General features: G+C 48.4%; 1 protein-coding gene across 2 annotated transcripts in view; it reads right to left on the bottom strand.

Moving 5' to 3' along the window:
• Window positions 1-6,365: 6,365 nt before the first annotated feature.
• NCAM1 (neural cell adhesion molecule 1) overlaps window positions 6,366-19,652 on the bottom strand; it is a 111,740-nt gene continuing 98,453 nt past the window's right edge. The window contains exons 16-19 of one of the 2 annotated variants that reach the window (XM_035555698.2): window positions 12,969-13,176; window positions 12,433-12,549; window positions 9,824-10,606; window positions 6,366-7,428 (exon numbers count right to left, since the gene is read on the bottom strand). In XM_035555698.2, the coding sequence (XP_035411591.1) occupies window positions 7,308-7,428; window positions 9,824-10,606; window positions 12,433-12,549; window positions 12,969-13,176 (1,229 nt within the window). In that variant the 3' untranslated portion in view covers window positions 6,366-7,307. The remainder of the gene's footprint in view (window positions 7,429-9,823; window positions 10,607-12,432; window positions 12,550-12,968; window positions 13,177-19,652) is intronic. The other variant, XM_050715040.1, reaches the window with a different exon arrangement.

Raw genomic sequence — 19,652 nt, 5'->3', positions numbered from 1 at the left:
AGCCACCCCTAAGGTCTAAGAGAATAAAAAATGTTATAAATAAGCCACAGGCAAAACAAAGAGCTGGGCTCGTCGGTTCATTAAGTCTGCTTTGGAGGTGCTGAGCTGCAGCAGGCAGATGTGGGCCAGGCTTCCCTGCTTGCCTCTCTCTCCTGTCCCTTGGGTGCTGCATGTGAGCAGCAGCATCGAGCCCTGTGTGCTGATGGAGAGTGAAGCGTTGGGTTCTGCCTCTCCTGCAACAGCACTGCGAGACAGAGAGAGGGAAGGGGGGCACTTCGGAGGGTTTCTGAGCGCTGAGAATTTGCAGATGTACCCCTGCAGATGAGTGGGAGATGGGCAGACGCTGTTCCTGCAGGCTGTCACTGGGTGCTGCAGTCCAGCTGCCCCTGCACTCTGCTGCCAGCTTTGCACTCTGCTCTGCTCTGTTCTCCTCTCCTGCCTCCCGGATACCCCCCTGGGTCAGCGGCCCGGATCCAAAGCCTTTTGGATTATAGCTGTGGCATCTCACATCACCTGCATGAAAACGGCCTTTACTTCTGCCCCTCCCATTCAGCTTCCCATTCTCTCCCCATGCAAGAAGCTGCCGTTCATTCCGCTGTCAGATCCATTGTTTATTCCTCCTGCTCCTCAGGCTCGGCAGGAGGGCTACAGAAGAGAGCAATTTGCTAGCGCTGCATGGAGAGCCGCTGCTCGCTCCCCGTGCCCTTCACATGCTCCTGTAGAGTAACTCCCAGGGCGGCCGCGGTGCTGTTCTGCTGTGGGGCCCCTGCCGTGCCAGTGCCCCCGCACAGCGCCGTGCCCACCAGCTGCACCCAACAGCCAGAGAAGCCCGAGGAGAGAGCTGAAGGACGTGAGCCTCTTGTGGGCAGAACAAAGCTAATAACACGGCTGCGGAAAGTAGAGTTGGGATTCATTTAGCAGCCAGGCAGAGATTTCATTACAGCAAAGGAAATGAAAATCTTGGGTCAGCTGTGCCGTTCAGCTTATGAAGAAGGCAACACCTCCGCTGTAAGCAGATCTGCTTAATCCCTCCCGGCGAGTGTGGCTGTGGCGCCTGCTCCCCGTCTCAGCTCGGTGCAGCCCTGCTAGGTGCAGGATTTTCCTGCCACTTTGCAGCTAACGGGGAGAGCTTACCTGGGGACGTGCAGGGCACAGAGCTGCCTTCACAGAAATGGTGCCAGGGTGGTCATGTTGCCATACAGCTCTGTGCAGGAGCATTTAAAATGATGTCCTGGAAGTGTTTGCAAGTCTATTCATAAATCTGTATCGGTTTTTATTATAGCTATGGATCAAAACATACTAAGTATATATGAAAAAATATCTGTCAGGGATTTATATCCTATCCAGGGATTATATCCTATTTATTAGGATTGGTGAGGTGCATTTGGGATCACACAGTCATTAGCGGAGTCTACCAGCAACAGAAGGAAACGTCTTCAAGCTCACTCTCCCCTTGCATCTGTTCTCTCCTTGCACCTTCCCGATGTACCCATAACCTTGCTGCAGGCCTGTGGGTTGCTGATGTAGCAGCAGTGAAGCTGGCCTCCCCCTGCCGAGAATCCAAGAACCATTTAATTGTTCAGGGGGTATGGGAAGGTGGGGGGGCTTGAGAATATCTCCAAAAATTCAGGCAGCATAGACTTCATTTTCAGGTGGAAATTTCCACTTTGCTGGAAATAGAGCCGTTTTCACTGTTCTGTGAAAAACTTCTAAAACTTCTGTTAGGATGATCGTGCTTGTACTTTTTATTCCTTCCCCACACAGATGCACTTTCTGCCACCCGTGTCCTCCTTCGTGCTTTGCTTGGAGTCCAGCACAGTGTTTGATCCTGGTTGAATTTTCTGGGTACCACGAGGATGTGAGTGTTGCCCCATGACAATAACACCAAAATGGCCCTGGTGCTTTCAGCCCTGCTGTTGTCCTGCCCTGCTCTCAGCCCAGCCTCCCTGCCTTTAACCGTCGGAGAGAATTACTGCCGCTGGCAGTACCTCTTGGACTTTCTTTGTAATTACTCCCTGTAATTCTCAATGATCTTTGATTTCATTTTACTTCTGTCCAGATCTCTTGTCTCATGCAGTGTTCTGGTCCACTCCAGTTGCTTTTTGGTTACCATTATACAGAAATGAGAGACGTGGCTGTTTTCCTGCAGGGTCTCACTGTGCTGAAAACAGTAATTATACTTGTTGGTACTACTATTCAATGGACATGGACCCTGCTTGAACCCTGATTCTGCTTGAACACCTTTCCCAGCAAATTCCTTTCCTCCAGGAGTTTGGACTCTGCAGGTTTCAGGCTTTTGAACGGTGACGGTGTTTGCTCTGGGGTTTATCAGTTACATCAGCAACAAAAACATTTCCCAGTTCCCGGTGGATTAAAGCTTCCAGAGAGCTGAGCGGGGCTTCCAGACCAACGGCGGGGCGATGGTCCCACAGCGTGCTGCTCTGCCACTGCACACACTTCTGGGCCATTGTCTCCAACAGGGGGTGGGAAACTGCGATCCCTCATTAGCAGACCTGCTCTGACATTTGCCTTGCAAGGAGGAACTGAGAAGGGGTTTTAGAAGAAAATGATGCCAGCGATGCACCCTGAAGCACAGCGTCGGCACGAATCATTTGTTCAGCTGCATTCATTTGGAAATGAAAGCAATAAAGGGATTGGATCTGTGTTGCCTCGGGCTAGGATTCAGCCCCCAGACTAGGGTGTACTCAGAGCCCGAAGATGTGGTTTTCCTACGGAAGCCACGTTATAAGTTAACATCGATTTTGACTGCTTCAGCCTGCTGTCATTTTCCAAGAGGAGACTGGGACAGCCTTTTCTAAAGCAGTAGCACCAGGCACATACGGGGCCAGTCACAGCAGCTTTGCTCAAACACTGACTGCAAAACACATGGCAAGCTGCATTCAGGAAGAGAAAGAGGAGCGCTGGCGAGGAAGCAGAAGAGACAAAGCCGTTCTCTTGGGATAACAAGTGCTTTAGCTCAACACACTTACCACTTTTTTTTTTTCTGTGAACAATTCTGGCAGCCGTGTACTGCCACGTACCAGAGCTCTCATTTCCCCGTCCACATCTCCTGAGAGATCGGTGCTTAGGACAGAATTGAATTTGGTTATGTTAGTCCAACATTAGCCCAGGCCAGGGCCCTGATCTGGGATGTGATAATGCCACTTTTATAGCCAACACTTGTGCGCACACACACACAACACTCACAGCCAGTGAACAGAGCAATGTTTTTATGGGAAACCCGGCTGACTCAGATCCACAGCGGGCATCAAACAGCATTTGTGTGCTAGTGATCTCAAGGACAGAACCCGAGGTGCGACAGAGGCTCAAACTTCAAAAATACTCCTCTTGTAGAGCATTCAGCACTTGGGAAGCGCTGCTCAGTGGAGACACGTGCGGTCAGGTGCTCCTTCTGCACATCAGGGCTTCGGAAAGGCACGCAGGGTGCCCACTGGCACCGTTACGCACCTGGTTGTGTTCCCTGCTTCGCTACAGCCCAGGGCCTGGCTCATGCTGTCGGCATCCCATGGTTGGATGATAAACACTGGGAGATAAACGCGCATGCAAATACAGCCCAGGGAACCCACGCTTGCGCACGGGACCTAGCAGAGAGCATCTGAAGAAGAGCAGACGGTAGGCGTGAGCTTTTTTTTTTTTGTAACTTTTATTTGAACACAGTATTCTGACAGAATGCAAAGTCAAAATCCTCAGTTAGTATCAGTATTTACACCAGTGAGAATGGGAATAAAGGTGGAATCGATGTTTCACTCGGTAAAAAGATTTTTTGTTTTTTCGTTTTTTTAACAAGATAGAAGGCCCCCAAAAGTAGGGAATGCTGGGTAAGGATGTCAATGGAGGGTCTGAGAACAACTATCAAAACAGCCTAGTGTGAAAATCTGGGGTTTGAAGGCTCCATAGAAAAGTGTGAAAATAAAACTCCACTCTAAAAGCTGAACAACTGGATGCACTATTATCTCATCATCTTTACGTATGGTGCAGCATGAAATGCAATCACTCCACAACTAGAAGCTGATCAGTCTGAGTTGCCATATAGATATATATATGTATGGCATGGATACATATATAAACATATACAGCGCAAACGGCATCAGGTTGGTCCCTCTTCAAAAGGTGAAATAAAACCAATGAAGCCTAAGCTATCTTCGGAGTGGGATACTTCTAAATTAAAACAAATTCTTCTCTGGTAAGGGGAACTATAAAAACACTCCTCAGAATGAATCTACAAGCACTGGGTGTCAGGCGGTGTCACGGGAGCATTAACAGCAGGAGGACAGACAGACCCAGGGCTCAGGCACCACGGGGTGACTCCCGCCTTGGGATGATGCTCACTCCAGCAGTTGATAAAAACCCACTGCAGCCAGCAGGGTAATTTCTAAAGACGTGGCTGGGTGGTGGATCGGGCCCTCAGCTGGTTACCTGCTACGACAGAAATGCCAGCCCAGGTGACAGTCCCAACTTTCACCCGGCAGGCGCTGACCAGTGTCCCCGGACAGGTTTCTGGTCATTAGCATTTGTTCCCTATCGGCTGCCCAGCTCTCAGCGGGTCATAACTTATGAGGTATAACATAAAGAGGACAACAGCAGTCAAAAACGTCACAGAAATGAGGAACAAGCTGTTGTGGCCATCCCAAGGAACAGAGGTACGTATTGCCTGCCACCAGTCAGTCCTCCGCTGCCCCAAGGACTCTCCCCAGCTGCAGACCATGGTGAGTTTTTACGGTGGACTGATTTCTTAGAAAAGAAAAAGCCCTAGGGACCACAGACCACATTTTGCCTTACTTACACCAACACCGCTGTCCTGGGTCAAGCAAAGGCCAAATCTGCCACAAGGCTTTGAAGTGAGGACCTATCCTGCCCTGATGTCCTGCTCGGGATGGGTATTGCATGCGTGTCTGTGCCTGCATATCCAGTCATCCTCCATTTCCATCCCCAGGAGCTGAGGAAAAAAATGCAAAAAACCCCACACTTAGCAAATGACAAAACCATTATTTTCACAGTTTGAAATTCTGCGATGCCACTGGAGAAGACTGCGTACTTAGAAGAGCACAGCAACGAGAGTGGCTCACTTTAGCTGAGCCAAACCGCAGTCTCTCTGCCCCCCATCATCCTTCTGTTTGTCACCTTCGCACATCGGAATGGATGCCATCGTCAGCTCGGTTTTGTTTTTCATTTAAAGGCTTCTGTTCCTCGTAAGAGTTGTTCTCTTTTTTTTCCTGAATAAATTCTTCAAATCTGAACTATCCGCTACACCTTCCACATTCAAACTATGTTGAAGCTTTTTTTTTTTAATTATTTCAATACTATGACAAAAAACACGTTTCACACTAAAATAGTCACGCACCCACAGTGCACAAGCTTGCAGATCTAAAGTAGAATTAAAAAAAAAAAAAAGAAAAAAAAGAAAAAAAAAGAAAAAAAAGAAAAAAACAACCCCCCCCAGAGAAGGAACAGCTCTATACAACGGGCTGGTCTACCCCTGTACACCTCTGCCTTCCTTCTGCTCAAGCGTCTTCTCACCCCTAAATCTCGGTATTACTCCGTGACTCCCAATGATAACTCCCACTGATAAGCTCCCCCCTGCACAATGATGCCGCATCAGCCCCTTTTCTGACTCTTAAAGACATGATCCAAAGACCAGGGAATCAAGGGGAGCCTTGGCACCGCTTTCCAAGCACTGATTGCATGGTTTTGATTCTGCAGAGCACCCACGGACAGATGTGCCCTGCTGGGGCTGCCTTTGCGGGAGGGGGCTCACACGCTGCCAAGCATCCTTGTGCTCAGGAACTTCACCCACATGAGAGAAGGACGTTCCTTTTTTTTTTGGTGTTACCACTCCTCAAAAGCTAACTTCATTTTTCTCTAAGTGCAGAAAGTCACTGCTTTTAAATCAGCTTTCTGGGGTCAAAGGAAACGGCGTTTACTGACGTATTAAGGAGAAACTCATGTCCTCGAACATCTGAGAGAAGACCAGCCCAGCCCTAACTGTACAATCTCTCTTCTGCCTCTCAAAGCTCTGGGAGGGTTCCATGAAGGAAAAGGGAGAATGTCCTAAAAAAGCAGAGATGATATTTTTCTTATGCAGTCAGGCCCAGGTCCAGCAAGGGACTTACACTCTTCATAAATTTAAGCATATAAGGACTCTCGCCAGCAACTCTCTCATTCCAAGCTAAGCGTGTGTTTATGTGGACTGCTGGGTACAGACCTCGATTGGTGACAAGTGGTTGGAATATCCCCACCCCCCCACCCCCCAAAAAAACAAACCAAAGACCAGCATTACTCTTTTTCTTACTCCAGTAAGAAATAATAATAATAATTATAATTATTATAATAATTAAAAAAGATAAAGGGGAAACTACTGTAAACATCGATATTTAAAAATGTCTCCCTTTGCAAAGCAAGCATGCTGCTAACCTAGTATCTATAGACTGGATTCACTTAAAAAAAAAAAAAGGCAGCTATTTTACACATACATTTAAACACAACAAAAGTTAAAAAAAATATTTGTCAATTGTAAACACTGGAAAGAACAAAAGTTGGCAAAAATTAACATAAAATTTAAAGAAATGTAGAGTCTGAATACTGCAAATTGAAATATATCCCCCGAAGCTGCAATTTTGGCATTCTTCCTAAAAAAAAATAATAACCCCCCAAATAAATGTCTAATGTGGAGAACAGAATTCAGCCACAAAGAGCTCAAGACACTTTGCATACTGAACAAATACAAGGTGAACAGAAATTATAACTTATTTATGAGGCTTTACATATTTCAAACTCGACTGAAAAGTATAAAAATAAATTGTGGACTTTGTTCATTAAGGACCATCTGTACCAAGTAGTCAAGCAGTACAGTGGTTATATCTAGTATACTAACCAAGGAAAGAACAGGGTCTTTTTTTCTTTCTTTCTTTTTTTTTCTTTGCCTAAGACTAGTTGATTTTGAGCTCCTCAACGATGTTGTAACTGGTATTTGCAATTTTGCCTATTTGAATATACAGGGTCAGCTAAGCCCCGGTTTGGTTGTGGGTTTAACCCTGTTTTTAAAATGTATTACTTTTTAAAAGCAAGTGCACAACAAATAGAACCTTTCTAAAAATCTTTTTAAAAAAAAGAAAAAAAGAAAAAAAAAAAGAAAAAGAGAGAACCCCCCCCCCGTTTATGCATTTTCTGTTTTGTTTTGTTTTTTTTAAAAAAAGGCAACAGACACTAGAGGAATGAGATGTGTGTTGTGTTTCGTGTTTTAAATGCTTGGGTGAAGTTGTTCTGTCATTTTTTTCATCTGTCGCTGATCATGCTTTGCTCTCATTTTCATTTGTTTGTGTGGCTTCGTTTGGGACCGTCTTGACTTCTGCTGGAGGTGTCTTAGTTTCCGTTGCTTGCACTTCAGATTTGTCTTCTACTGGGGTTTTCCTGAGGAAGAATCACCAAAATGGCACAGTTTAGAGACAGAGAAATACAGACCATCTATGGTGAATTAGCGATAAGGAAAGAATATGTTTCTGGAAACATTCAAACATAGCTCCTTGACAGATGCAAAGATAAATAAAACCAACCTCCCGTCCCCCTCCCCTCCATTCCCCCCAGCATTTAGCTCTAGGATTTCCCTCCTGCCCTGAGCTGACACACGAGCAGGATCTGGTCTTAGGCTGCAGCAGAAGCACAAGGCGTGCTGCGGTGTGAAATGCCACAGGAACGAACAGGAAACCTCACACAATCGCAAAAGAATTGGATTTTTACCATCACTAATTACGTCACCCAAACGTCCTGTTGGAACAGACTGCCCCTCTAGCAGCGAATCTCTTTTTCTACAGGAGCTCATTCTCAGAATTTCACAGTACGCAGAAGGAAACACAACAAGTGGATTCTGTCAGATGCCTTTTCGCAAGCATACGGAAGGTCAACAGCTTCCCAGGCTACAGCTCAGGTTCATCAGCCTGCCTTTGGCACTTCACTGAAGAATGAGAGACGCCTGCCTGTCCAACACTCTCTTCGCAGTCAGAAGCGCCACGTCTCTGTAGCACCCAGCAGCACAGGGCGGTAGCTTTTACCCGCAGGGAACTGAAGGGTTTCTCCGCGCCCATCAAGCTGCCTGGCTCCCTGCAGCCCCGGGGCATCTGGGGAGCCACCAGACATCCCAGGGAGGATCTGGAGCTGGGGGGGCACAAGGCAGTGCTGTGGAACCATCACGTGGCAGCACGTCCCCCGATTTAGGAGAGGACAGGAGCACAGCAAGGGAGATTGGGAGACCAGGGCCTTAGGATGAAGGACAGAGTAAAACAGCATGGGTTTTCACTCCGCTGTGGGAAAAAGCCTAACTCTCGGCTCTGCGATGTCTGCCTGACTTCTCTTGTGGATGTGTGAGCACCATTCTAACCACAGTGTCAAAGCAAGACGACCCAGGCCCGTGCTTTATTTTGGATGAAATGCAAAGCTTCCAGAATGAGGCAATTTTCCTGGAGAAACGAGGGTGGAAGAAGTTCTAACCAGACCTGTCACTTAGGATATGCGTTCACTGTGGTAGCTGCAGCATAGCTTAGAGGTATCAGCGTGAGCTGCAAACCTGGCTCAAGAGCAGCTACTTAGGTCCTGGCAGCAGTCTAGCTGAGGCAGCGTAGGGCCCCGTGTCACCAACACGCCTTCCTTTGCCAAAGCCCAAGATGCGGTGTGGACTCAGCCTTCCGGGAGCTTCTCCCAGACCAGATCTGAGCTGCCTGTTCAGGAGTCTTTCTAGTTACAAACCACAGCCCCTGCTCAGGCAGGAAAGAGGCGGTGTTCCTTCTATTTGATTCTCTGCCTTTGTCAACACGTGGAGACCACATAGGAAGCCCGAAGGAACGGGGAACTTCAGCGCTTGTGTCCTAAAGAGAGGCTCATTCAGCCAGCATTTTCCAAGCTTCTGCTCTAACGTCTCTGTCACCACCACTGCCCAAACTGGCACACCAAGAGCGCTCTTGTCCGCCATCTGCCTAACAGCTGAGGACCCTGCCCCCAGTTAGCAGGTGGGGACTTCAGGCTTTCACTCTCCAGGTACGGCATCTCCTGCCAAACACCAGGTGCAGACTCATTTCAGCTGAGAAAGGTGGGTCCTGGCCAGAGGGAATAAGGCTCCAAAGGACTTGTATGGCTGTCCCGCCTCGGGGCGTGCCGGCGCTCTCTGAATGAACCAGCTGGGTATAAAAGGTGACCAAGAATGGTGGATGGAGACTTGTCTCTGATGAACCAGGACAACAAAGACACCACCCAGTTCTCCTGACCCAACTGTGAGTGCTCCCCCTCTCCCAGACAGGATCGCATTGCATTGCCTTACCCCTCTGCCTTATCCTGTCCCTTCAAGCACAAACCCAGAGGTATCACAATTTAGTTTCACACAGTACTACCTTCTGCCCTGCCTTACACTGATGTCAATTCCGACTGGCTTCACTAATCTGTTAGGAAATGGAATTTGGGTGGCTGCAGGAACTCAAGAGCCTCAGAGAACAGCGCTTCCTTTGCACCAAACCAAACTGTTTCCAATCTCTTTCACAAAAGAATAATCTATGATAGATAAAACTGCAGAAAAGTATAAAGAATCACACGTTTATGATAAATTCCTGGGTTTGTCTTTTCTCTGCTGCCCTGGCACAGCCTATTCCTGCTTTCCTCCTGGACCTTTAAAGCCAAGCCCTGCTTAGTTGGTTTACTGGTGAGTTAGTTTGCTATGGAAACAATGAGATTAGTTCAGAGAACACCCAACAAGAACACAGCACAAGCACCAGTGCACAAGAGAGACAGCACACAACCAACAGAAGATTAAAGGCAGCCATACTCGGTCTTTGCAGGTGCAGCAGGTACAGAGCTGTCTGCAGTGGAAGAAGCAAGCTCGCGAGCTTGCCCGCTAGTCACACTGGCAGGAGTAGTAGTGCCAAGAGCTGCAAAAACATCCTTTGCAAGATCAATGTCTGGTGTCTTGAAGGTCCCTTCGTCCATTTTAAAGTCCTCATTCTGGGAAGGGTTTGTGGTGCTGCCTGAAGCAGCCTCGCTCTTCACATTGCTTGGGTTCTTGGTTGTCTCTGTTGGGCTCTTCACTGTGCTGGGCTGCACAGTTTCCTTCTCGGGGCTCTTGGTGCTCGAGACCTCCTGCTTGGGCTCTGACGGAGCTGAAGGGCTAGTGAGGTTTGCAGGGGTCGGGGCAGCCGACTTGTTACCAGCTGCCGCTTTGGAGGTCTCGGCCACATTAGCAACAGTGCTGGGGCTGAGCACTGCGCCTTGGTTGGACAGGACACTTGAAGACAAATTATTAGCAGCTGGAGTAGAGCTCGGGGTGTCGCTGAGATCGACAAGGGGGGCCACTTTGGGGGTAGAGGAGGGCGGTGGTGAAGAGACTGAGGCGGCTCCCCCTTTGGCTGGAGTAGCCTGGCCAGGCGACATGGAGTTGGAGTCGGGAATGGCCGCGGCTGGCATGGCAATACTGGAGGTCAGTGTGGTGGTCTCGCTGGTGGGGCTGTTCTGAGCAGTGGCAAAAGTTTCAGTGATAGTGTCAGAGTTTGTGGTGCCCGTAGTTACAGAAGGCAGCATGTCCTCAACGGTAGCTGCGGTATCGGCGGTGTGCCTGTGAAGAGGACAGGAGTAGAAGAGAAATAGAGACAATGAAGCCCATAAACGACAGCAAGGGAAAGGGAAGCAGAGCGTAAGCATGAGAAGGCAGGTGGGTGGCACGGCAGCAGCAGCAGCAGCATGGCATGTGGTTATGACACAAACACAACATGGAGGCAGAGAACGAGAAACTTTTCAGAGATCAAATGTGCAAAGGGTAGCAAGGGCTGGCAGGGACGACTGAAGGACAACTAGGAAGAGAAGGAAGAGCAGAGAGGACACAACCTTCAGGAATGGCTTGTTCACGCAGATTTTGGTTCAAGTCTTAGTCAACGTAACCCCATCGACTTGCAGAGAATCTTCTCTTTTAGCCTAACTTCCCTCTCTTCCTCTTACACCTAACCTTACAAGGAAGCTTTCTACAAATTCCCTAAGCTTGCAGCCTGGTGCCATCTGTAACCATGAAACAATGTCCCGGCGTAGGACCCCTGAATTCTCCCCCTTGTCTTGGCCATATCCTTTTGCCAAGAAGTCTCAGATCTTCATCAGACAGCACAGAATGTTTTCTCATACACACACTTAATATATATATATATATACACACATGTAGCTTTGGGATGATGTTTTCCACCCTTCTGAGCACGTTCACGTCTGCCTATTGTTCTAGATGGAATAAGGCTCGCTTCAGGACAACGTCTGACTCTAACTACACTTTAGTAGCCGTGCTATAGCACTGATCAGTGTAAGAAGTACACAGATGAGGCTGGAAAAAACAAACAAGAACTCTTACTGCATGAGAAGCCAGCGTGCCTCAGAACACCACCACAGGCTTATTAACTAAGAGAAAACCTTTGTAGAGGAAGGTAACTGAGCTAAAACCCTGGTAAGACAAGGCAAGAAAATCATGACAAGATAAATCCCAGCTATTCTACAGTGCGCCACTTCTGCATTTCTGTACTGCTTGTGGACACGGCCTCCTTTCTCCTCTCGCCTCACACAGACTTCCAGCAGAGTCGTAGGAGCAGTGGGCCCCACTGCTAACCTAATCAAAGTTGGTGAGACAACGAAGGTGGAAGAACCTGACCACATCACCACTGTGGTGACCCTGCTGAGGGAACCCAACTTGTTCCATCAATCCCAAACCTGACCCAAACATTACCAAGCATTTCAGCAGCTTCCTGCAGTGAGCTGCTGCTTTTATTACTCCAGAAGTTCTGGAAACGTACTTGGAAGGCACTAGAACCTCACCAATTTAGGAAACAGTTTAATGTAGGCAGTGAGCAACACTTAAACCTTATTGAAACTCTGTTAGCAGGGATTCACAGATTCAGGTCCTGAACAAATTCTGATACGAACAAAATTTGTAGGTAGTTTTCAGCCCTCCCAAGGAATAATCAGACTTACCACGCCTCCCCCAACATGCAGAGCACAGCAACTCTGCTGCTGTCAGTATAGAGGGCTACTTTCACCACAGGGTGTTCACATGCTCATTAGACATCGGTAGGGCTGAGCTCAGACAGGATTCAGTGCCATCTCAGGTCTAACTTTTGCTCTGGATCCCTTGCAACAAACCACAACGGGTGCTGGATCTACACACTGGACCGGACCAGCAGAGACAAGCCTTTCAAGCAATACTGCTTCATTCACCCTCCAGTGCTGGAACTTGGAGTCAATCAGGAAAAAGAGGAAGCGTTTTCTCACCAGTATGTTGGGAATCAAGTACGGAGATTTTACCTGTCTTCCTCTCTTCCTGCCCTAAGTCACGTGCACTAGAGATCAGGGATTAAGGCAACTAAGGGCACTGGACTGACACTGTGCTAAGATCGATGGTTATCAACATACTCTGGCTCTGTCAGTGGGGTGGTCTCGTTGGGCTCTGTGTGTTTTCCCCCGTCATGGTTGGGGGTCCGCTCCTCTTCAGTCCGCACTTCCACGATAGGCTCCTTGGACTCATCTTTCCTGTAACAAGGGAATTACATAGAAAATGTTTCCCGTTCACATTAGGAATCCTCCTGCAAAGACGTACTTGAAATACCAATGGTGACTGACAGAAACAGGTTGGCTTGGTCAGCAGATCACTTTTTTTTGTCACCCCTCCTTCCAATTATTAGCTACGGTACAGAAGACCACTATGATGTCTAGCATACGGGTCAGCCACTTGATAGCTACTCAAAGGAACGGGACAAAACCTGAGAAATGTCTGAAGGAATCCCTTCCTGGAAATAAGAAGCAGAAACAGCATGGCCCCAATTATTTTCGGTACCCTCCCAGCAGAGATGGGAAAGCCAGAACTCCCTGAAACACAGTTTCTTTTCTGGAGTTGCTGCTGGGACACATTGCTCAACGGAAGGAGTAAGAGAAGTGATAGCAGTACTCACGAAAAGGCGGCTTTGCCCTCCTCCATGTCTTTGCCCTTGGCTCCTGGTCCAGACTTGCCACATAAGTTGACAGCAATGCACATCAGCAGGCCACATTTGTTCAGGAAGTAGCAGGTGACATCCACAGCCACCAGGAGCAGCACAAAGATAACAATGAGAATGCCTACAATGGCAGCAGTCCCAAGGCCTGATGTAGGGCTAGTGCTGGCTTTAGAGACCAAAAGAGAAAAAAGAAGGCGTCATAGTTAGAAAAAGGCGACTTGGGGCTAGCTATGGCTCAGATTTGGCAATACTTAGGTTGCAAGCATGGGAAACTTAGAAGGCATGCACTCTTTCCCTAGCAGCCACGTGTTATAATTAGTACTTTATCCTTTAGACATGCAGGACAACCTACCTGAAAAGACAGATTCACTGGGACCTGATGGGGCTTATCTAATCTCCGCTGGACTAAAGCCAGGAAAGCAGACTACAGAGAACTCTTCTGCTGCAGCGTACACCCAGCTGGAGCTCTGAACTGCTCCTGCTCTCCTTCACCACCTCCCCCAGGCGAAGGCTGTGCCTGGGGCACACAGCGACTGCCACTGTCAGCCAGAACAGGACTAGTGTCATAGCTGGAAGCGAAGCCTAGGCTCTGGAGCGTGACGTGCGCTGGTGGGACGCAGAAAGCTGATAAACACCAGCGAGGCCTGAAGGTCGACTAGCCCCTTACGTGGCACAAATGAACGCGGTGCAACCAGCTATGCAGCGCACAAGCTTCGTTTTCACAGGGGTCGTGCAAAGCTGCTGCCTGTCTCCCCACATATTCTTGGTCCCAAGCAAGCTCTTGTGTGACCAGGGACTCATGAGCTCTGCCACCTGAGACCAACTTTCGTCAGCATGAAGGAGGCAAAGAGCGGCCCCTGGCAGGGACAGATCAGCGTCTCTCAGGGTTCAGGGATGTGAGCAAGGCATGCAGCAAAGCCGGGACTCACTCCAGGAAGTAAACGAAATTGCTGGAGGAACCAGACTCGCCGAGGTTCTCCCTTCTGCTCGCCTTGCTCTAACAACTGCAGGCTGGGAAGGTCTGCTAGCTTATTCAGTGGGGTGCTTGAAACAACCCGGTGGTGGCGGATCACCCTGACGAGAAGAACTAGTGGCTCCCTAAGGAAAGCTCCAGGTTAAACCCCAGATCCATCCTCCACTTCCCCTGCCCCCGTGAGAGGCACGTGCTTGCCTCAGAGCACAGAGGGACCGGTGCCAGCAGGCTCCTCAGCAGGTCAGTCGTGAGAGTACGATTTGTACCAATGAAATCTGAAGCGATTCTTTAAGGCAGCAGCCAGGCAATAAGCAGCAAAACCCACAGGCAAGATATGCATGGTCACATGCGCTGCAGTAGAGAATTGGGCCCAAACTCATGCTGCTATCCGAAACTTACAATCTTCGATGATTTCAGTATTTGAATACAAAGGTGAGACATTTGTACAAGGCAAACCTCCAAATTTACAACAGCCAGGGCAATTCTGCACGGCTGCAGGAGCGAGCCCTCTAGAACCAGGTCAGGAAACACCATCTGGGCACGGTGCTGTGCAGGTCAAGCACCGATAACGCTGCCTGTGGTGCTGCCTGGTTGCAGCTTCCCCTGCCAGCTTCCCCGACCAGCATTAAAGAAAGGACACTTAAATAACCGTTTGGTTATTCATTTCTCTCTTACTAGCTAAAACATTACCTGCAGAAGGTTACCACAGTCCGGAGCATACCAGGCCCACAGGACTGTGCTATCCTAGCAAGAATTGACCCCTTCCTGAAGGAAACTCTCCATACTCTATGAATTGGTTGTGGTTTGCAATATAACAATACCCTCCTTTGCTGAGTGATATTCCAATACGTACCTAAAGGAGGAGCTGCTCCTGAGACAAAAATCTAAAACCCCACGTCAAACCTCACCCCCCGACAAGCCTCAGAACTTACAGACACTGTTATCTGCAGTATCACAAGCAGCTTCAAACAGCTGGGCGGTGTTACTTGGGGCCTTAGGCTCTGCGAGAGGCATGGCCTCAGGTTCTGTTGGTCTCTTCAGGAGGGGGAGATGACTTTTACTGTGCATTTGACTTCTCTTTTGTGTATTCCTACTTTCTTATTATCTCCTCTCCTGATAGGAGGTGACAGCAGAAATGACTGGATATCAGGATCAGGGTATAGGGAACAGGCCAAAGGAGGAGGCGCACCCCTTCCTCCGGTAAGACCCTGCTATCCAGAAGCGAACCAGAAACGAGAGAGTAGTCACAAGCTGTTCACGCCTAGTCCACAGACTGCTGAGCCGACCAGTGAATGCTCTACGAATATTTTGGCTTAGGTACAGCCAACGGCCCAAGCAACCTTCTAAGGAAGCAAATGGCAAAGGCAGGCAAGTTGTCACTCTGTTGACACCGTCCTGGTCACAGCAGCTGCCTGTGCCAAAACCCAACCTCCACCACGTTTCCTCAGCTGTGAGACAGAAAAAACTCCTTTGCCTTTTCCAGTAGACAAAATGCCAGCAGCTGAGGGGTGCTGAAGGAAGCCTGGATAACACACGGGGTTGCCCATACAGGACTAACCTTCTGACAAGTGGTTTTGACTTCCTACCTGCTTATCAAATGCCAACTACTTCCTTAGAAACAGGAGCAGATAAACGTAAGTTAATCCTGGCAAAGCACTGGATTGTCACAGAACCAATAAGAATGGCCTTGAATGCTGTCAGCTGGGGCTTCCCAGCCTCTTGCTAGCACGCCCTAAGCACAAACTACTTTTTGTTCCACTTGTTTTATTCAGTGATTCTTCCCAAGCCGACCTGCGGGCAGAGATTCGGCTGTTGGCTCTCAGGCAGTTCAGCACCGAGCAGATGTACCGAGCCACCCCAAAAAGCCTGCTGGTTTCAACCATCACGTACCCTGCGCCTCGCTACGGGACCGTGCAGTGAGCAAAGGCCTGTGCATGTCACAGAGCTTATCGCTGATGTTTGCAGAGACAGCTGAACGGGACCAGCACGCTCATCATTGTCCTTGGAACCTGTTATTTTTCGTTCAATTAAGACGCGATTCTCTTTACTTCTCATACATTTTCACCACTGGATGTCACAACCCCCAACCACTCGGAATCTCTTCTCTGCTGAAGAGCCCTGCAAAGCACCCCTTGACCTGTGAGGCTAAGCGATGCTGACTTTGGCACGTGGAGAGATTACTTCCAGGGCTCTCACAAAGAGGGTCACTCCTGTTGCTGTTCTTTTATTACTTAAAACCAGGAGGTGGGACGTCCTTAGCACCAGGTAGGTAGGTGTTGTTTCATTTTGTAACACCAACGTGTACTGAGAAAACCAGACTCCAACAGGAAAAGTTTTTTGCTTATTTTATTGTATCTAGAAGTCACTCTGAGGCACCCAACGCTGACACTTCCATCACAAGTCCTTTAAATGCTTGGCAGAATGTCTGTGCTACAGACCAGCCCCGGCCAGCACCTTGCAAGGAGCTGCATAATTAAATGAATGGATGAACCTGTGGTACATGCAGGAAGCCAGGGGGACACACATTTGGTCTTCTAACGCATTCGGTATTCTTTCATGGATTATTCAATAGGTAACACGATCCCACTCCCAGCAGCTCCTGGAGGAAAAACTAAGGATGTGTCAAACTTCTCATCTACATCTTTCCAGGAACGAGCTCCTTGTCATGCTACTAAAGACGCACAAGGGAAAGCATCACCCGTGAGCTACACCTACTTTCTCACTGCACCTCCCAAGTCTACCTCATCCCAGGCCACCGCTGCTGGAGTGACACAGAGGCAATCTTCTCACGTGACAGAAACCGTCTTCTGGAGAATTTCATTCAAACAAGATTCCTACTCTTGGCCTCCATTCTGCACCGGCTTTTTAAGGCCTGTCAGTATCAACTACAAGTCTCTTAGGTCAGGAATGTTCCGTGGCATAGATCACACGGATAGCCTTATCGCTACACTGCCCACACGCTGCAGCCCAGCGCACATGACCCACTGGATCGGTGAGGACTGCAAACCCAAGCCAGGGCAACCAGCCTCGGTCTCTGGAGCACAGCCACCACCTCTGGCTCCTCAGCAGGCAGTTCAGTAATGTTTTTTTTCAAGTGATTTAGTGTTTGCACATCGTATGGGACTTGGGCAAGCTGCTTTACATTAACGGGATGGAACCGACTTCTTCCCCAGGCAGGAGGCACAGTTTGCTGTACCACAGGAGATCAAAAGGTTGAGGCATTCCCAAGGGAAGGCGGGCTGGCCTCTTACCACTCCACTTCTGACAATACCCAGCACGTACATAAGCAGGGACGCAAGGAGCGAGAGATGAAAGTACAGTTCTCTGGGGCACGGGTATGACTAATGGGGAAAAAATCAGGAGTATCAATAGTTGCTGTTCACTACCAGTGCTGAGGAATAAGGCTAGTCAGGGAAATTAAAAAAAAAATAAAACAGGACTGACTTCGGAAACTCAGCCAATATAACTTAACAAAAGAAATGTGCAGGAATGAACTAGGTCAGCGTAACCCTAAAAATACCTAAATGCAGCAGAACGGCACATACAATAAGGCACTTTATTCGAGAAAAGATACAACAAATTTCAAAAGCTGGAAACAGAAGGTGGATGAGCTCAGGCTAGAAATAACGTATGAAATTTTTACAGAAATTCCCACAAGAGCAGAACGCCATGTCTTCCTCTACCAACACGGTTGCACATATCTGCTTTACTTCCTAACCAGAGGTGTTATGGAGATTACTAAGCACTACTGCAGAACAGGCTGTCTGAATACTCACCTTGCTATTTAGGATTAGTAAGAGAAAGCAAAAATGGATGAAAAATGGTTCCTGTTCCAAGTAACACTTGCCGCTCCACACAAAATGACAATAGCAGGTTCTCCTGTTTGCATCTGCGTGTTTGTGCACAGAAATGTTTGTGCATTTCTGTGATTCATGTTTGGGAAGCAGAGTATTGGGTCTCTGATAGCCCTTGGCAAGCATGAAGATCCATAAGGGCAGGAGACTCTCTGCTTTGCAAAAAAAGCAAGCAAAACCCACAACAAAACCAAAACCAAACCACACCAGTGAGTATCAGGCCCCACGAAATGACTGATCTTGCTAATTGCAACGTGTGCAATGGAGAAATTGCCAGACTTGTACTCCAAGGCCCAGTGATGGCTCCATGATTTGATCTGCAGCCTCAATTCTGCTCTTCCCTAGCTTTCTTGAGAGGCACTGAAAACACTTGCAAATGGAACGTGAACAAAACCCTACAGGTTTACAAACAGAAAGCCTGGAAACTGCTGCAGCTATCGGAGGTTTTATGGATCTTGTCCAAACCACAGGCACATGCTACCAGATAACCTGCAAGGCTTTCCCCACACCAAAGGTTAGATATAATTGAGAAAACATGCTTCCATGAGTAACAACAGATACAGATGTTCAAGCCTAGCATCAGTTCTGTGTTATGCCACTGATTTTCTTTGCGACTCTAAGCACCCATGAAAAAGCAAAGCTTCAGACACTGAATACTATATATAACTGCCAGAGATCTGCTGAAAACAATATAACCAACAGTTTGTATCCAAGATGAGCCCTGCTGTCTTTCCTTCTGCCTTGCAGAGGAATCCAGATCGACTGGAGCACTGGGCAATCATCAGCGGGACGAAATTCAACAAGGGTAAATGTCGGGTGCTGCGCCTAGCTCAGAGCAACGCGGGGGACAGGCACAGCCTGGGAGCTGAGCGGCTGGAGAGCAGCCCTGCAGAAAGGATCTGGGGGTGCTGGCTGACAGCAGGCTTAACGTGAGCCAGCGGGGTGTCCTGGCAGCCAAGAGGGCAAACTGCATTTTGGGGTGCAAATGCAGCATGGCCAGCTGGCCCAAAGGGGTGATTTTCCAGCTGTATTTAGTGCTGGTGTAGCCTCACCTTGAATACTGCATGCAGGTCTGAGCTCTGCAATCCGAAAAGGCAGTTACAGTCCTTGAAAGCGACCAGAGGAGGGCAACAAAGCCGGTAAAAGGGCTGGAAGTCACGTCCTGTGAGGAAGGCTGAGAACTCTTGGGTTAGCAGGTCTGCAGAAAATAAGGCCAAGAGGTGACCGCATTGCTCTGCAGCTTCCTGAGGAGGGGAAGTGGAGACAGAGGCACTGATACCTCCTCTCTTGGAATGGGTTACAGGACACATGGGAACAGCACAAAGCTGCACCAGGGGAGCTTCAGACCAGATATGAAGAAGAATTTATTTACTGTGAGGGTGGTCAAACACTGCAATGGGCTCCCTTGTGAGGAAGCTGATGCCCAACGCCTGTCAGTGTTCCAGAAGTACTTAAATAACGCCCTCAGCAAAATCCTTGAATTTTTGGGTAGCCCTGAAGTAGTCAGGCAGTTGGACTCAATGATCTTCGTAGGTCCCATCCAAGCGATCTAATTCCAATCTCTCTTAGGGCCCTTTTGTATTTAGGAAGCAGGAGCATAAACCTTTTCTAATGTTACGCTAGGAGGGCTCCCATATAACTACAAAATAATTCCAAGTCTCCTCAGGGGTCCTTTTGGTTTCGTTAGCACGCGGATACACTTCTAACAGAGACTGCTGCTGTCTTGCAACCACAGGAAATGATCTGCAGCCAACCCACAAACTCATCACGAAGAACACCCAAGTGATACTGAACGTGCTGTCAGTGGCTCTTCAG

The sequence above is a fragment of the Cygnus atratus genome, chromosome 22 (genome assembly GCF_013377495.2).
Source record: "Cygnus atratus isolate AKBS03 ecotype Queensland, Australia chromosome 22, CAtr_DNAZoo_HiC_assembly, whole genome shotgun sequence".
NCBI classification, from domain to species: domain Eukaryota; kingdom Metazoa; phylum Chordata; class Aves; order Anseriformes; family Anatidae; genus Cygnus; species Cygnus atratus.
Note: the sequence above shows the minus strand (reverse complement) of the source record. Positions and strands in the feature narration are given on the sequence as shown.